The sequence below is a fragment of the Tachyglossus aculeatus genome, chromosome 17 (genome assembly GCF_015852505.1).
Source record: "Tachyglossus aculeatus isolate mTacAcu1 chromosome 17, mTacAcu1.pri, whole genome shotgun sequence".
NCBI classification, from domain to species: Eukaryota; Metazoa; Chordata; class Mammalia; order Monotremata; family Tachyglossidae; genus Tachyglossus; species Tachyglossus aculeatus.
The window spans coordinates 42,842,504-42,860,574 of record NC_052082.1 but is presented as its reverse complement, the minus strand read 5'-3'; the positions used below and the strand labels follow the sequence as shown (position 1 = coordinate 42,860,574).

General features: G+C 47.5%; 1 protein-coding gene across 3 annotated transcripts in view; it reads right to left on the bottom strand.

Moving 5' to 3' along the window:
- Positions 1–18,071, bottom strand: part of ACACA (acetyl-CoA carboxylase alpha) — a 270,884-nt gene that overhangs the window by 22,690 nt on the left and 230,123 nt on the right. For all 3 annotated transcript variants that reach the window (XM_038758869.1, XM_038758870.1, XM_038758871.1), the window contains one exon: positions 229–383. In XM_038758869.1, coding sequence (XP_038614797.1) covers positions 229–383 — 155 coding nt within the window. The remainder of the gene's footprint in view (positions 1–228; positions 384–18,071) is intronic.

Below are 18,071 nucleotides of genomic sequence, written 5' to 3'. Positions count from 1 at the left end.
TGCTGAGAAACCCTGGGCAGGTCACTTCTCTGTACCTCAGTTTGCTCTTCTGCAAAATGGGGATTAAATCCTACTCTCTCTTACCTGGGCTGTGAGCCCCACGCGGACGGCATCCAACCTGGTAACTCTGTCTCTCCCTCAGCGCTTAGAACGGTGCTTGGCACAAAGTAAGCGCTTCAGCAGCACTCCAACAACAAGACCAAAGCGCAAGGGAGCCGTGGTACTCACGTTAATGACCCCTTTCTCCTGCATCCGGCCCGGTGTGTCGTGCAAGTCGGCAAACTGCACGGCGACCTGGTGGTAAATGGGAGTGAGGAACTCCTCCCGCTCCTTCAGCTTGGCTTCCAGCTCCTTCCGCTCGGCGGGGCTGAGCTCTGGGGTGCCTGGAATCAGAAATAAGCTGTCAGGGGCTCCCGGCCAGGGAATGTGTTATACTGTACTCTCCCAAGAGCTCAGTATAGCGCTCAATAAATACGAGGGACCGACCGCCTTTTCGCCAAGGCCTGGCTCGGCTCTGCGCCCCTTTCCTTTAGGCCGTCCTCGGCCAACCTCACCTAGAATCCCAGGCTGGGGGGCCTCAGGCCCCAAAGAATGAAGAAGCAGGCCACCAACCCATCGGACCCCCTGCTCTCCGCCGCGCCAGCCTCCGTCACACCTCTTCCCCTCCTGTACCGTCGCCCTACGCCATGGGTTTCAATCTTGCCTTCGGACACTTCTGGCTGTGAACGAGTGCCAGCCGACCCGGCGTTTCCGTTGTTGGCGCTAGCTCGGTGGATTAACCGCTGACTTCGCTGCAGTTACTCACTCCTGCTAATGGCAGAGGCCGGGAAAGAAAGCCCACCGGTTCCACCGCTGAAACCTGAGGGGTCGGTGTGGGAGTCCACCTCTCCAAAAGTGATGAAAACCCCCGCTGATATCAATGGTGTCCCAGGGGTGGCTTTGTTGGTTGGGAAATCGCTGGCTCTGTCCGGCTAAATTCTTTCCCTCTGTCAGATTGGGGTCCGCGGCGCAAATGCTCTTTAAGCAATTTATATTCACCCCAGCCCCACATCATCATCATCATCAATCGTATTCATTGAGCGCTTACTGTGTGCAGAGCACTGTACTAAGCTCTTGGGAAGTACAAGTTGGCAACATATAGAGACAGTCCCTACCCAATAGTGGGCTCACAGTCTAGAAGGGGGAGACAGAGAACAAAACCAAACATACTAACAAAATAAAATAAATAGAATAGATATGTACAAGTAAAATAAATAGAGAAATAAATATGTACAAACATATATACATATATACAGGTGCTGTGGGGAAGGGAAGGAGGTAAGATGGGGGGGGATGGAGAGAGGGGACCTCCCACAACACGGAGGATGACGATGGTATTTGTTAAGCGCTTACTATGTGTCATAAACTGCCCTAAGCACTGGGGTAGATACAAATTAATCACACTGGTCACAGTCCTGCCCCATAAGGGGCTCCCAAACTAAGTGGGAGGGAGGACATGTACTCATTCCTCATTTTAGAGATGAGGAAACTGGCACAGAGAAATTAAGTGACTTGCCCAGGGCCACACAAAGCACACAACTGGCAGAACCGGGGTTAGACTCCAAGGCCCTGGGTTCTCTGCACTAGGCCATTCTGCTGCTGCTTATGTCCACATCCGTAACTTATTTTACCGTCTTTCTCCTCCTCTAGGCTGCAGGCTCATTTTGGACGGAGATCGCGTCTACCGCCTGTTCTACTGTACTCTCCCAAGCACTTTGTTCAGCTCCGCACAAAGTGTTCAATAAAATACAACTGACCGATGGACCGTTAGGCTGCCTGACCGGGGAGGACAGCCGAGTTGAATGGAAGGAGGAAAGGGGTGATGTCTTCCTCTCTACGGGAGGGGCTGAGCGGGGCCCAGTAAGGCCGACGACATTGAGCCTGGTAAATTTTGGGCCAGTGTGGCAATGCCAGTCTGTCCACCCTCTATTTTGGAAGGGGGAAGGCATGGTCAGTGCCAGACTGTGGCCTGTGCTGTATCATGCGTGTGCCTTGACCGTTACCCTGTGGTCTGTTTGGCCAGGTCTCAACAAATTCAACTGGCAAATGCATATATGCAGCATATAATAATAATAATAATAATAATGATGGTATTTGTTAAGCGCTTACTATGTGCAAAGCACTGTTCTAAGCGCCGGGGAGGATATAAGGTGATCAGGTTGTCCCACGTGGGGCTCACAGTCTCATTCCCCTTTTCCAGACGAGGGAACTGAGGCCCGGAGACGTTAAGTGACTTGCCCAAAGCCACACAGCTGACAAGCGGCAGAGCTGGGATTAGAACTCATGACCTCTGACTCCCAAGCCCGGCCTCTTTCCACCGAGCCACGCTAGGGATGTGAAACCAACAGGCATTGGTCACCAATTTCCAAGGAGGTTCCAAGGGGCCACCCCCCTCAATCAGAAGAGAACCAGATGACGGATCATAATAATGGCATTTAAGCGCTTACTATGTGCTCAACACTGTTCTAAGCACCGGGATCCATACAAGATAATTTGGTTGTCCCAGGTGGGGATCACAGTCTTCGTCCCCAGACAACAAAACCAAACATACTAACAAAATAAAATAAATAGAATAGATATGTACAAGTAAAATAAATAAATAGAGTAACAAATATGTACAAGCATATATACATATATACAGGTGCTGTGGGGAAGGGAAGGAGGTAAGATGGGGGGATGGAGAGGGGGGCGAGGGGGAGAGGAAGGAAGGGGCTCAGTCTGGGAAGGCCTCATGGAGGAGGTGAGCTCTCAGTAGGGCCTTGAAGGGAGGAAGAGAGGGACATGGAACAGAGGGACCGTGAGAGGAAGGCTGACAGGTCATTGAAGGTACCCCTTGACCAAGGGCAAACCACAAACCATTTCTTCCGACGTCACGTCAATCGAGAGTACTTACTGAGCACCTGTTGTGTGCAGAGCCCTGTTCTGAGCGTTTGGAAGAATGCAAATTCCAACTCCATGTGCTTGTATCCACCACAGTGCCTAGTCCAGTGCCTGGCACCCAGTAAGCGCTTAACAAATACCATCTTTACCAGGCGAAAGGCACGGGACTGACCCAAACACGGGCTGTCGGAAGCACGCTCCCTAAAGGTGCTCCATCCAAAACATGTGGTAAAGACACACTTATGGAAGAATGGAGTGAACACGTTTTTATGCCACTTGAATCTTGTGCCCGTGGCACCCACTTAGCAAAGAAGGCCTGAGAGCGAGCGTGTACATATTAGTCACAAGCGAACGTGTCAGGTGGAAAAATCACTGCCTGGGAAACAGCCGCCTTTCCAACTGGTCGGGAGGAGAATGAAGTAGTGACGGGATGATGGGCCTCGGTCCGGAGACCTCAGGAATGGGAATTGGTGCTGAGGAACTGGAAAGAGTGTTTGGTGGCTCACGCACTGCCAACATGGCACACTCTCTTCTCTACCAGTTGGGTTTCCACTGGGGTACGGAGCACAGCAGGCGACTGTAAGGCAGGGGCGCAGCACACTGCAGAATGCGTAAGCTGTCTTTACCCATCACGGCCCGTGACAGGCAGATCCGAGGCTAGAACTCAGGGCTCCTGATGTCCAGAAAAGTGCTCTTTCCACTGGACTAACAGCAGAGGTCCGTGGAGAATCAGGGAATAGGGGAATAACTGGCCCTCTTCCTCCTCCTCACCCTTGACTGGGGTAGCAGAGTTCCCCACTTGGATTTTTCTCCGACTACTGGGGTTGATAGTCCACAGTTTTTGCCTTCCCACCTAGCCTATTTGGGAGTCTCTCCTCCCGTGTCCAACTTGGCTTTTTAGCTGTTGCTTTCCAAATGTGGAAGCGCTGACTGCTTCAGAAAGTCCAAGAATAATCAGCTTATTTGGACCCCGCCTGGCAGAGTAACTCCGCGGGCTTCTGCGGGCCAGGACCAGCGCCTTTCCCGGGCAGAGCTTGCAGGGCTCTTTCTGCCCGCTTTCGCATGTGCCGCAGCTCGACCGGATCGTGGCTCGTTGCCAGAGTCCCAGAGATGGGCTCTCAATAAAAATCATCTTCAAAAGCGAGTCAGGAAGGCAGTACCTTCCCACCCGTTCTCCCCCGGAGAACTCAGCCGGTTGGAGAAGGCTTCTCCGGCGGCACAAATGCATTCGGTGTAACCGTCTATACTTACAACTCAATCTCACTTTGATTTCCAACGACTGCAAACTGCGCTTAAATGAAGGCACCAGGCCCCGGACCAAACAGCGCTCTCCGCACCCCTCCACTGCCCCTCCATATCCCCTTCCTGACCAGGGGGCTAGGAGCTAGCCTCGGCAAACGCAAGCATGGCATAGTGGTTAGAGCACAGGCCCGGGAGTCGGAAGGTCATGGGTTCTAATCCCAGTCTTAAATCCCCATTTGACAGATGAGGGAACTGAGGCACAGAAGCGAAGTGACTTGCCCAAGGCCACACAGCGGGCAAGTGACGGAGCTGGAATTAGAACCCCGGTCCTTCTAGACTCCCAGTTCCGTGCTCTATCCATTAGGCCATACTATTTCCCACATCCCTGAGTGAGCGGAAGATGACGATTCAAAAGCCATTGGAATTTCACAGTTAATAATAATAATAATAATAATGGCATTTATTGAGTGCTTACTATGTGCAAAGCACTGTTCTAAGCACTGCGGAGGTTACAAAGTTATCGGGTTGTCCCATGGGGGCTCCCAGGCTTAATCCCCATTTGACCGATAAGGGAACTGAGGCCCAGAGAAGTGAAGTGACTCGCCCAAAGTCACACAGCTGACAAGCGGGGAGCCGGGATTTGAACCCATGACCTCTGACTCCAAAGCCGGGGCTCTTGCCGCTCAGCCATGCTACAGTTCCGCTCGATTCTCAAGAACCGGAGGAATCCCAGTCAGTTTCTAAAGTCTAGATCAACAACGCATTTCCTAACTTATCCCCGACGAAACCAGAGCAGGGAAAGCGAGGTTGGAATTATAGACGCCCACGGTTTTCTTTCATTCGATTTGTAAAAAGTGGCGAGGATTTAGGCAGGGTGGCAGATTTGTGAAGTTACAGATTTCATATTTTATTTAAAAATAAAATGAAGGGTGACGCCAGCCTCGTGAGGTTTGTGAATTCTCCAATGAGGGCCACTCTCTCCTCGTACCAGCAAAGCAGCTGGGCCCGGTAACGATTTAGGAGAGATTAACAAATATGTCAATGTCTATTTTCTGCTTAATTTAAAAGCGGCGTCTATAAAGATTTTTGACTTCTGAACCCTGTTCTCCCGAAAGAAAGAAGGGAAGAATGAGGAGGGGGATAAGGAGTGATTATCCTATCATTGATCGTTTGTCAGGAGCATTTCTTAGTCACTGGACTATTGTAAAAAGCTAAGCTCCCGATCAATCCTGAAAGCTCTCTATACAATTAAATATCTTGGAATGGCTTTCTTTTCTAGCCAGATCATGCAGTCCCGGGGTTTTTCAAGAAAGCCGGCTCTTTTAACAGACGGCAACACTACACGGAGAGGGCGGGTGTCCCATTCTAGGATTCGACTCTGGAGGCCTGAGCAGAGGGAAGGAGACTCGGGTGGGGAGGGGAAGGCTGCAAGAATATTTCTTCTCAAAGAAACGATTCGTCTAATAGCGGTTAATCGGGTTGAACAAATGACTGTGCCCAGCAGCCCCTGATAACTACTCAGTGGATGCTGGGACCAGACGCATTCACGACATTACGACTGCAAAGTGCTTTTTGAGAAGGCGGATCGTTCACACTGGCAGACTCCTGGCCGATAAACAGAAGAACTTTCCCGACGTGTCAAAGCAGGGTGAAACTGGGAAATTCCCGGAAACCCCCATCCCGGCCATCAGTGACCTGAGCTAGTCTGGCATCCGGGGTTGGACTGTTAAGCACCTGTTTCGTCATCATCATCATCATCATCATCAATCGTATTTATTGAGCGCTTACTATGTGCAGAGCACTGTACTAAGCGCTTGGGAAGTACAAATTGGCAACATATAGAGACAATCCCTACCCAACAGTGGGCTCACAGTCTAAAAGGGGGAGACAGAGAACAAAACCAAACATACTAACAAAATAAAATAGAATAGATATGTACAAATAAATAAATAAATAAATAGAGTAAAAAATATGTACAACGCTTCATAAGCTATTGGCCAAAGCAAAAGTCAGAGAGGAAGCTAATGGCATACTGGAGGAGCAGTCCCCGCCCTAATGAAGTGAAGAGCTGTTGAACCACAGCAACATCACAGCGAGAACGACAACCGCTAAGACAAGAATAACTCTCAAATTCACCCCTTCTCCATCCAACAGCAGCCACGCTGGTCCAAGCACTTATCGTCACCTTGCAGACTGCATCAGCCTCCTCGCTCACCTCCCTGTCTCCAGGGCCACACTTCACTTTTGCTCAATAACAATAATAATAATAATGGTATTTTTTAAGCAATTACAAATATTTGCTTAATGCTCCCTTCTGGTCAATCCCTCTAAAGCATTCCCTGGGCCTCATGATTCAGTTTTATTTTGTTTCTTTAACTTCGCCTCTCCAGGCACTGGGGAACAGTATACTGCTTGGGTAGCAGAATTGGGTGACGGCATTAAAAGAAAATCTTTGCTGGCTTTTCTGGTTCGGGCCTTGGCTTTTTTCAGGCTGAACTAGTTCGTGAAGAGGCTTACACTCATTTACAGGAGTTTTTGTGTAGAACCTTCCCAGACATCATTAACTCCTGCATTACTACAAGCATAAATGGTTGAACAACAGATCGAACACTTTCTGCCTCTGCCAGTCACACCAAGGATACATAAGTGTGGGAACTGCCATAAATTTATGGTGGAACACATACCCGCAGAAGATCTGGAAATTACTTCGCACATCAAGGTACTCTGAAAAATTCATCGAGGACCTGAGACTGCTTCATGACGGCCTGGTCAGAGCAGAGAGTGCCTTGTCTCATCCATTCCTCATTATGGGCGGGGAACATGTCTGCTAATTCTGTTGTATTGTACTCTCCTAACCGCTCAGTACAGTGCTCTAAACATTGTAAGTGCTCAATAAATACCACTGACTGAATGATTACCCACTGAAAAAGGAGTAAAGCAGAGATGTATAGTTGCTCTGATCCCGTTCTATTTATTCTCTGTAGCCACGATGAAAGATAATAATAATAATAATAATAATGGTATTTGTTAAGCGCTTACTATTTGCAAAGCACTGTTCTAAGCGCTGAGGGGGATACACGGTGATCAGGTTGTCCCACGTGGGGCTCACAGTCTTCATCCCCATTTCACAGATGAGGGAACTGAGGCCCAGAGAAGTGAAGCGACCTGCCCAAAGTCACACAGCTGACAATTGGCACAGCCGGGATTTGAACCCACGACCTGGACTCCAAAGCCCGGACTCTTTCCCCTGAGCCTCGCTGCTTCTCTGCAACACGAGAATAAGAAATGCAATAAGCGATGCACTAAGAAAGGGATAGATATGCTTCTGTATCTCTAGGAAATTCTTCTACCGCAATAGACAGTCATTAGAGAATTGCTGTAATTACTGCATCGAAAGGCACCCCCCCGTGAAGAAAGGCAACTCATTTTAAACAGTCTCACCCAATAATAATAATAATAATAGTATTTATTAAGCGCTTACTATGTGCAAAGCACTCAGCTAGATGTTTCAGGCTAAGTCTAAAGGAAACTGAGTTGAGGCCATCAGTCGGCCCATACCGGAGAAGCCGCGTACGCCAACACAAATTTATATTGGTAGCACCCAGCTAAAAACTGTTACAACATTTAGCTACTCAGATCTCTGACCGATGCCCAGACAAGGAAGTACCGAAGTGATTCACGAAGGCTGGCTCATCCTTTGGGAGACTGTCAGAGTTCGGCAGCAACTCCGGTCCAAACTAAAGGTCTCCAGAGCTTTAGTGCCACCCTGCCTTCCCTCTGCCTTGGAAACCTGGATCCCGCACGGCAGCGACGGATTTTCAGGCCATCAGACGGCAAAACAAGATGGCAAACAAACTCTGGAATGGCCTCCAACCATCGACGGTACGCCTGCCGTCGCAGAGCTACGCCGGGTGGTTCACGAAGAGAACGAACGACAGCAGGACAGTCAAATGACGGCTGTCTTGGAGAGCCGAAACTGGGAAAGCAGCAGCAAGGAGGGCGGAGGAAACATTTCGAGGATTTAGTATGCACAGACCCTCAGACAATGCTGCACGCCAGCTGAAAACCAGCGTGATATGCTGCCATTAAGAAATGAAAGGCTGTTTTTGAGCAAAAGCGTGGTAAGAAATGAGAAAACGGTGCCAGGAGATGCTAGCATTAAACATGACAAAGGAGGGACAGCCTTTTTTTGTGTGCCTGTTTATATGGAATAGACGTGGTGTCTTGAGAAGCAGGATGGCCCAGCGGATAGAGCCCGAGCTTGGGAGTCTGATGGAACTGGGTTCTAATCCCGGCTCTGCCACTTCATCGTCATCATCATCAATCGTATTTATTGAGCGCTTACTATGTGCAGAGCACTGTGCTAAGCGCTTGGGAAGTACAAATTGGCAACATATAGAGACAGTCCCTACCCCACAGTGGGCTCACAGTCTAAAAGGGGGAGACAGAGAACAAAACCAAACATACTAACAAAATAAAATAAATACAATAGATATATACAAGTAAAATAGAGTAATAAATATGTACAAACATATATACATATATACAGGTTGTCTGTATACATATATACACTTGTCTGTGTGTGCTCTTGTGCAAGTCGCTTAACTTCTGTGCCTCAATTTCCTCTTCTGTAAAAGGGGGATTAAGACTTTGTGGTCCATGAGGGCCATGGACTGTGTCCAATCTGATTACCTCGTTTCTACTCCTGCACTTAGAACACTGCCTGGCACATAGTATGCGCTTAACAAATATCATAAATTGTTTTTTTTAAAGGAGCAAGGTGCTGTGCTTTGCTGACAGCCCTGCCCATGTTTTACTCCCCTGAAGCCCCCCTTTACCTCTGCTCCCCCCCTCCTCTCCCATCACCCTGATTTGCTCCCTTTGCTCTCCCACCTCTCGCCCCACAGCTCTTGTGTATATATGTATATATTTATAATCTATTTATTTATATTAACGATGTATAATAATAATAATAATAATAATAATAATGATATTTGTTAAGCACTTACTATGTGCAAAGTACTGTTCTAAGAGCTGGGGAGGTTACAAGGTGATCAGGTTGTCCCACGGGGGACTCACCATTTTAATCCCCATTTTACAGATGAGGGAACTGAGGCCCCCAGAAGTGAAGTGACTTGCCCAAAGTCACACAGCTGACAGTTGGCAGAGCGGGGATTTGAACCCATGACCTCTGACTCCAAAGCCTGTGTTCTTTCCACTGAGCCATGCTGCTTCTCAGTAATTATATATATATATGTATATATATATATGCATATATATATATATATATAATTCTATTTATTTATATTGATTCTACTGATGCCTGTTTACTTGTTTTGCTGCCTGTCTCCCCCCTTCTAGACTATGAGCCCGTGATGGGCAGGGATTGTCTATTTGTTGCTGAATTGTACTTTCCAAGTGTGTAGTACAGTGCTCTGCATACAGTAAGCGCTCAATAAATACAACTGAATGAATGAATGAAGTGCAGCAGCAGCACTGAGGGTGTGAGGGTGAGTTTGATGGAGGGAAGATCACGTTCCCACATGCGTCCTTTCACCTTTCCACCCTAGTGCTGCTTTCACTGCTGTCCAGTTGGAGCTGAGGGAGGAGAACGTGCAAGCAGAACCCGACTGCTGATTAATCAATCGATCAATCAATGGTATTTAATGAGCACTTACTATGTGCAAAGCACTGTTTCAAGCGCTTGGGAGAGAGTACAATACAACCAGATTAGCAGTACTTTCCCTGACCACAATGAGCTTGCAGTCTAGAGGGAGAGACTGACATTAATATGAATAAATACGTAATTTACAATAAATACATTAAATTACAGATATGTACATTAATGCTGTGGGGTTGGGGCGAATATCAAATTTCAAAAGGTTGCAGACCCAAGTGCATAGATGATGCAGAAGGGAGGGTGTACTGGGGACAGACTGTGAGCCCCATGTGGGACAACCTGATTATCCGGGATATGTTTAATATTTCTCGTAACTGGTTTTAATTTGTTTAAACTCTTTAAGTGCCCAGAACCTTTCCGCTGGTTTCTCTATAAGTGCATTTTGTTGGTATTGATAAAATGTTCACAGAGTTCTTCGATAGACTCTAACATATTGTTCATGTTACACTTATTCAGGATGTTGTGAAAACAAGTTGAAACAGCATAAAACAGTCTTTAAGAGGCTTAGGGACGATACTGCTCCGTGAAGTCTTCCCGAGGCCTTCCCAGACTGAGCCCCTTCCTTCCTCTCCCCCTCGTCTCCCTCTCCATCCCCCCATCTTACCTCCTTCCCTTCCCCACAGCACCTGTATATATGTATACATATTTGTACATATTTATTACTCTATTTATTTATTTTACTTGTACATATCTATCCTATTTATTTTATTCTGTTAGTATGTTTGGTTTTGTTCTCTGTCTCCCCCTTTTAGACTGTGAGCCCACTGTTGGGTAGGGACTGTCTCTATATGTTGCCAATTTGTACTTCCCAAGCACTTAGTACAGTGCTCTGCACATAGTAAGCGCTCAATAAATACGATCGATTGATTGATTGATTGATTGAAGTCGAGAGGCACTGCACAGTGTTACCTTATCATACTCAAATATCAGTTGGGGGAGTAAGTTTTACATTGCTTCCAAGCACGAATTCGTCCTTCGGAGCAGATCTGTGCTTCCATCCCACACCGCTGAGCTGGAGTATGTTTTTAACCCCAGTTTGAGCAATTGAATTATTGCATTATTTAATTAATTAAATTATTAAGTTATTGTTATTAAATTATTAATTTATGAATTATTTAATTACTCTGTGCCAGGCACAGAGTAAGCACCGAACAAACGCTGTTAGAAAACCATAATCCCAAACCCAAAAACCGCTTAACTAAGAAGGTCTCGTAGAGAAGATGGGACCTTAATTGTGCTACGGAGGTGGAAGGAGTGGGGGTCTGGCACATATGGAGGGAAAGGGAGTTCCAGACTAGGTGGGATTGGGGCACAGTGGGCGCGCAGTATATGCGGGCTGGGCTGTAGTAGGAGATAGTAGGAATGCTGATATCCTCAGCATTCCCCTCAGTGCTCACTCAATGCCTTCCTTGTACCCAATACTCAGCTAGGTGCTCAATTACATACAATGGAGGACACCAACGGAGTCCCAAACCTTGAAGAATTTCGACTCTCCCCTCTGTTGGCCCCCCGTAACGGAAGAAAATCACTCATCTGCCAAGCAGTAAAAGCATTTGGCTAAAGGCTGTACTTTAGCATTTAACACTTCACCGTTAGTAAATCCAGATTGAATTTTCAACTTTTATGGGGATCTCCTCCTCCTTATCCATCGGAAGATTCATTTGCTTAGGCTGATTAAAGTCTTATAATGTGGCACACGGGTAATGAAAATGGAACACAACCAGGCTTGATCTTAAAGTCCTCTGGATACTTCTTACGATCAGACCCTCACCCGCACCTAACCTCCGAGTCTCGGCAACATCGGGAATATCTTACTGAACTGCTGCTAAGAGATCTACATAATCGCTTTTGCATGTGAATGGATTTTCTATTGGGAAGTCTCTCTGAAGAGAGACAAAAACAATAGCCTAATAAATAATTTATACTTATAAACAGTGATGATAATTCTTTCTAGATAATGCTTCCAAGGGTTTTGTCCCTCAGGTTCCCGGGTGGAGGGGAAGCACACACACGGCAAAACAGGTATAGCCTGTCAATTATTATTGTGTGAGATGATAATAAACCCACATTCATTCATTCGCATTTACTGAGTGCTTACTGTACAAAGAGCACTGTACTAAGCGCTTGGGAGAGTACGATACAATAAACAGACTGATTCCCTGCCCACAAGGAACTTACAGTCTAGAGGTGGGGAGACAGACATTGATACAAACAAAAATAGATCCCATGGGGGAATAAATGGGAAAGAACAAAGCCAATATGAAAAGGAGGAAGAACTTGTGGCAAAGGGACCCAAATTCTAACTGGAGCTCTTATTAGTAATAATAATGATAATAATAGAAATGGTATTTAATTGCTTACTATGTGCCAAGCACTATACCCATACGAAAAGTCAGGTTGGACACCACCCCTGTGCCACACTCATCATGTCAGGAGGAGGGAAAACAGGTGAGTGGGAAAGAGAACAGGTATTGAATCACCATTTTACAGATGAGGAAACTGAGGCAGACTAGAAATTGGTGATTTGCCCAAGACAACATAGCAGGCAAATGGCAGAGATGGGATTAGAACCCAGGTCCGTTGCTTCCCACATCTGAGCTCTTTCCACTGGACCGTACTTCTCAAGAACCTGGGACAGATTTCTAGGAACATGCTTGGTTTCCAGCCCTAGCCCGGCCCCCGACCTTCCAGACTGTGAGCCCACTGTTGGGTAGGGACTGCCTCTATATGTTGCCAACTTGGACTTCCCAAGCACTTAGTACAGTGCTCTGCACACAGTAAGCGCTCAATAAATACGATTGATTGATTGATTGATTGACCTGGGCTTTGCTGCTACAGTAGAGGAACTGAGGTAGTAGGGGAGGAAAAGAAATGTGCACAGGCACCAAAGAGATATAATCGGGGGACTCCAAAGGAAAACGTGACTCAGAGAACCCCGTGCCCTACGGGCACACCTAGTTTGGCCCCCAGAAATCCCAGCAAGAGCCTTAAGGGCAGACAAATTCTCCCTCCCAAGGGGTTCAATGGCTCGGTCAACTTGTCACCCTCACGACTCGTTGTACGTTCAGGAGCCAGTTGGGTCTTTCAGTGTCCCCTGATGCCAGGTTGTTGACGACGACATCGGCAACAACGATAACTGCGGCACTTGTGAAGGGCTTACAGACCTTCTTTTAGACTGCGAGCCCACTGTTGGGTAGGGACCGTCTCTATATGTTGCCAACTTGTACTTCCCAAGCGCTTAGTCCAGTGCTCTGCACACAGTAAGCGCTCAATAAATCCGATTGATTGATTGATTGATTGATTGCTCTAAACACTGGGGTGGACCCTGTATAAGCAGATCAGACACAGGGCTTGGCAGGCACACACAGGGCTCACAGTCAAAGGGGGAGGGAGGATAGGCGTCCCTATTTCTACAGATGAGGAAACTGAGACCCAGGGGAGGTTAAATGATGTGTTTAAAGGTCACTTAGCGGGCAAGTGGTAGAGCTGCGATTAGGAACCAGATCTCCTGACACCCAGTTCTCTGCTCTTTCCCCTAGGCCACACCGCTTTCTCTCTCCGGGCCAACTTTTCTTCACACGAGCTGGGCTCTGGTAGGAAGGCGGAGCTCCTCGGTTCCAGTCCCAGCTCTCTGGCACGAAGGCCTCTCTGTAGGGCTCTGGACAGATCTCTCAATCAATCAATCAATCGTATTTATTGAGCGCTTACTGTGTGCAGAGCACTGGACTGAGCGCTTGGGAAGTCCAAGTTGGCAACATATAGAGACGGTCCCTACCCAACAGTGGGCTCACAGTCTAAAAGGGGAAGACAGCAGAGAACAAAACAAAACATATTAACAAAATAAAATAAATACAATAAATATATACAAGTAAAATAGAGTAATCAATCAATCGTATTTACTGAGCACTTACTGTGTGCAGAGCACTGCACTAAGCGCTTGGGAAGTACAAGTTGGCAACATATAGAGACGGTCCCTACACAACAGGGGCTCAAAGTCTAGAAGGGGAAGACAGAAAACAAAACATATTAACAAAATAAAATAAATAGAATAAATATGTACAAGTAAAATAAATAGAGCAATCAATCAATCGTATTTATTGAGCGCTTACTGTGTGCAGAGCACTGTACTAAACGCTTGGGAAGTGCAAGTTGGCAACATCTAGAGATGGTCCCTACCCAACAGTGGGCTCACAGTCTAGAAGGGGAAGACAGAGAACAACAAAATGTCTCAGTTTTCCCGTTCAGTTCCACACTCTTAGAAGCAGCGTGGCTTAGTGGAAAGAGTCCGGGCTTGGGAGTCAGAGGTCATGGGTTCCACTCCACTTGTCAGCTGCGTGACCTTGGCAAGTCACTTAACTTCTCTGTGCCTTAGTTACCTCATCTGTATAATGGGGATGAAGACTGTGAGCCCCACGTGGGGCAACCTGATTACCTTGTATCTACCCCAGCGCTTAGAACAGTGCTTGGCACATAGTAAGCGCTTAACAAATACTACCATTATTATTATTATTATTATTCCCACCCAAGTATTCTCCCCCAGGGCTTAGTGTTCAGCACACAGAAAGCACTTAATAAATACCACTACTACCACTATGACGACAATGACTTTCTTACGTCACTGTGGTGACGATGACGACATTATTGCTACTATTACCACCACTATGACAAGGCTGACAACTATCACTACCACTCTTCCTCCGCCACTTGTCTGCTGCCTGGCTTTGGGCAAGTCACATGACTTCTCTGTGCCTCAGTTACCTCATCTGTAAAATGGGGATTAAGACAGTGAGCCCCACATGGGACAACCTGATTACCTTGTATCTACCCCAGCGCTTAGAACGGGGCCCGGCACAGTAAGCGCTTAACAAATACCATAGTTTTTCTTCTTCTTCCTTTCCCCGACTCCTCCCAGATATCTGTCCTCTCACAAAGAATTGGATCTAATTGATGAAAATTGCTAGCCAGGACTGTTAGAATTCTTAGTTTTGTTATAGAAATTTGAGGGGTAAAGGAAAAGAAAAGTAGAAAAGCAGTGTAGCCTAGCGGATAGATCATGGGCCTGAGAGTTAAGACGACCTGGGGTCTAAACCCGACTTTGGCACTTGTCTGCTGTGTGACCTTGGGTAAGTCACTTCACTTCTCTGTACCTCAGTTACCTCATCTGTAATATGAGGATGAAGACTGTGAGCCCATGTAAGCCATGGACTATGTCCAACCTTATTAACGTGTATCTCTCCCAGTGGGCCTGGCACAAGGTAAGCATTTAAATATCATCAAAAACAATGAAAAAATAATAAGAAAAGAGTTTCCTGCCTGCCGGGTGCCGATTACAGAAGTGTTTACAAGGTGTTTAAAGCTAAGCCAAAGGCTCCCTTGGTTCCACTGGGGCCAGGCAAGGCATGGGCAGGGCCTGTGGCCCAGTGGTTGTCACAAAGGGGCAACGTGCCGCCCCTCCCTGAGACCTTTTCAAGCGCCACCTCACAATCCTTAGTCCCTCTAAGGGCAGCAGCTTTTGATTTTCTTAAAAAGCTAATAATAATTTACCCAATTATTTACCCAACGTCACAAAGCAGACGAGTGGTGGAGCCAGGATTAGAACCTGGTGAGGCAAGATCTGGGGAAGGAGAGCAGAAAGGAGGGAGGAGGAGATTCCTTTCTATTCCGATTTTGGGTTTTCAGCTGCGGCCTTTTCCTCCTTATATCGATTTTACTTCCTTCGGCAACGAGGGTGAAGACCCTGGAGGTGACAACCATCGTGGCACACGCTCGCTTCAGAGCATTTTGTTAGGAAGGTCTCTGACTTCTTCAGTGGCCTTGCCTTTCTTACTGCAGCTCCTAAGCGGAGGTCAGAATCACAACTGGTAGCCTCACTGAAGGCCAGAACCAGTTCACTCAGAATCTCTCAGACAATGTGTCCCCGGGAAACACGAAGAAACACCACAGGGGCGTCAACCCAGACCAAGCCGTGACCTTCCAGAACGAGTGGGCCCGAGAAGCCGACCCCGGCTTCAGAAGGACTTCCCGAAGCTTCCGTGTCTGACGGGAAGGTGTCAAAATAGTTCGGGTCACCAGCGGAGATAAGTTTACCGGGGATCATATCGATTTATTGTGTAACTGCTCCCTGAACTTTAGCAAGCAGTAAATCATCAATCGCATTTATTGAGCGCTTACTGAGTGCAGAGCACTGTACTAAGCGCTTGGGAAGTACAAACTGGCAACATATAGAGACAGTCCCTACCCAACAGTTTGCACTGTTGCATCTATTCCTCATTAGAAGTTTTCAAAAGGACCCAGCTAGCCCCTGGCCCCAGCTACTTCTGAATGCTAAACGGCTACGCTTTCCTTCAAAATGAAAGTTCTTAGGAGGAAGTGAAGTGAGAGATCTACAACAAAATTGCTCTTCATCCTTTCGAGGGCCTATTGTTTGGGGAAGCGATGCACTTAGCGGAATACGAGATCTGACTGGATAGTGGATCCTGAGCTCTGCCGGGTCTAAACGGGTTCAGTACACGGTTGGATTTGTTGTAATCACTCGGGGACGGGTGAGATCGAGAAGGTGAGCTAATGCTCACCTGATACGTTCGTAAACCATCTATTTCTGGACGGAGGGAAATCCCATTTACCTTAACGGAGGCCCAGAGGCTGACGGCGTGACATTTGGGGATGCAATCCCGGGGCCTGACGAGGCTGGGGTCGTTATGCCTTGCTGAAAGGCTTTCCGCTTTGGATGCCCGGGCTGGGAACGAATGAGGGGTGTTAGCCTAAATTTGCTGAACAACCATTTGGAGATAGCGGGGTCAGGGCCCCGGGATCCCGGCGGCCCCGGTTTCACTGTGCTTCCACCTTGGGCAAGGTCAGGCCCGCTCCGTAGTCGGCGGCGGCTTCTGCCCTCCGGGGTGTCACCGGGTTCCAAGTCAGGGCAAGCTGGATTTCCTCAACCCTGATGTAAAGTGGCTAATGAGATGATATACATCGAATTATTAAATATCCGTCACCTCCCTCATGCTGGAGTCAGAAAGGCCGGAGGGAGTGAAGGTGGGAGCAGGGTCTCGTCCTTTGGAGAAGGATCACCTCCAGCCCCACGGGGCTCCGGCGCCCTGCTCCCTTGAGGGTTTGGAGGGGCTCTCCCGTCCCGCCATTCGCCGGCTCCCGGGATGACAGCAGCCATTCGGGGGTTAAAAAGAGGCAGTGAACCCCCAGTTAATGAGTAAGAATTCAGCAGGCAGTGTAAGATAAATGGAACTCTCTCTGCTTCTGCTGGAGTCAGCATGAACTGCGGCCCCGCGGCTTGTTTGTGGCAAATGGAGTGCGCGAAATATCAAAGGGCAGTGATCCAGAAGAAGACCGACTTTGACAAATTTTAAATTGGCCAGAAAGAAAACCAGCAAAAAAAAAAAAAAAAAAAATTATGCAATTCGCTGCGTCCTGCAATCTCGGCTTGGCTGCCTTTTGTGCAGAATTAGCGGCAAAACAACAGCGATGATCGCCCGGTGCGGGGAGCAATTATGAGCCATCTAAGGGAGATGCTTATCAGTGGCTGAAGCTTTTAGAGCTCTCTCTATGCTCGGCTGTAAGTGACTTGTTCTTGTGCTGCAGTCATTTTAATTAAAGTGTATGGAGTTGGTTGGGAGTAATTATCCCGTTTAGAGAAAGAAATAAATAAAAGAGGAAAAAAAATAAGCCACCCAGCCACCACAGTGGGCAGTAGATTTTCAAGTGACAACTTTGACACTGTCTTCTTGTTTGAGGGTGGTGGGGGGCTTTTTTCACCGCATTTTGGGATTTGATTAAATAACAGGATCGGGCGGGCTCAAGTTAGAGTTGTGTGAGGTTATTTCCTAATGGCAGCTCTAGTAATAGATGGGCTTCCCTGTAAACGATATCATCACGCAAGGCCCAAAGGCATTAAGCGTAATAGGGCACCACCCCTCTCACCCAGCATTCATTCATTTGATCGTATTTATTGAGCGCTTACTGTGTGCCAGGCACTGCCCTAAACACTGGGGTAGACACAAGGTAATCAGGTTGGACACAGTCCCTGTTCCACGTAGGACTCAAAGCCTTAATCCCCGTTTTACAGAGGAGGTAACTGAGGCACAGGGACCTGAAGTGACTCACACAGCAGACAAGTGGTAGAGCCAGGATTAGAACCCAGGTCCTTCGCACTCCCAGGCCACGCTGCTTCTCGATTTTCAGCTTTCCACAATGGGAGTCATTGGCGGGCCACCAT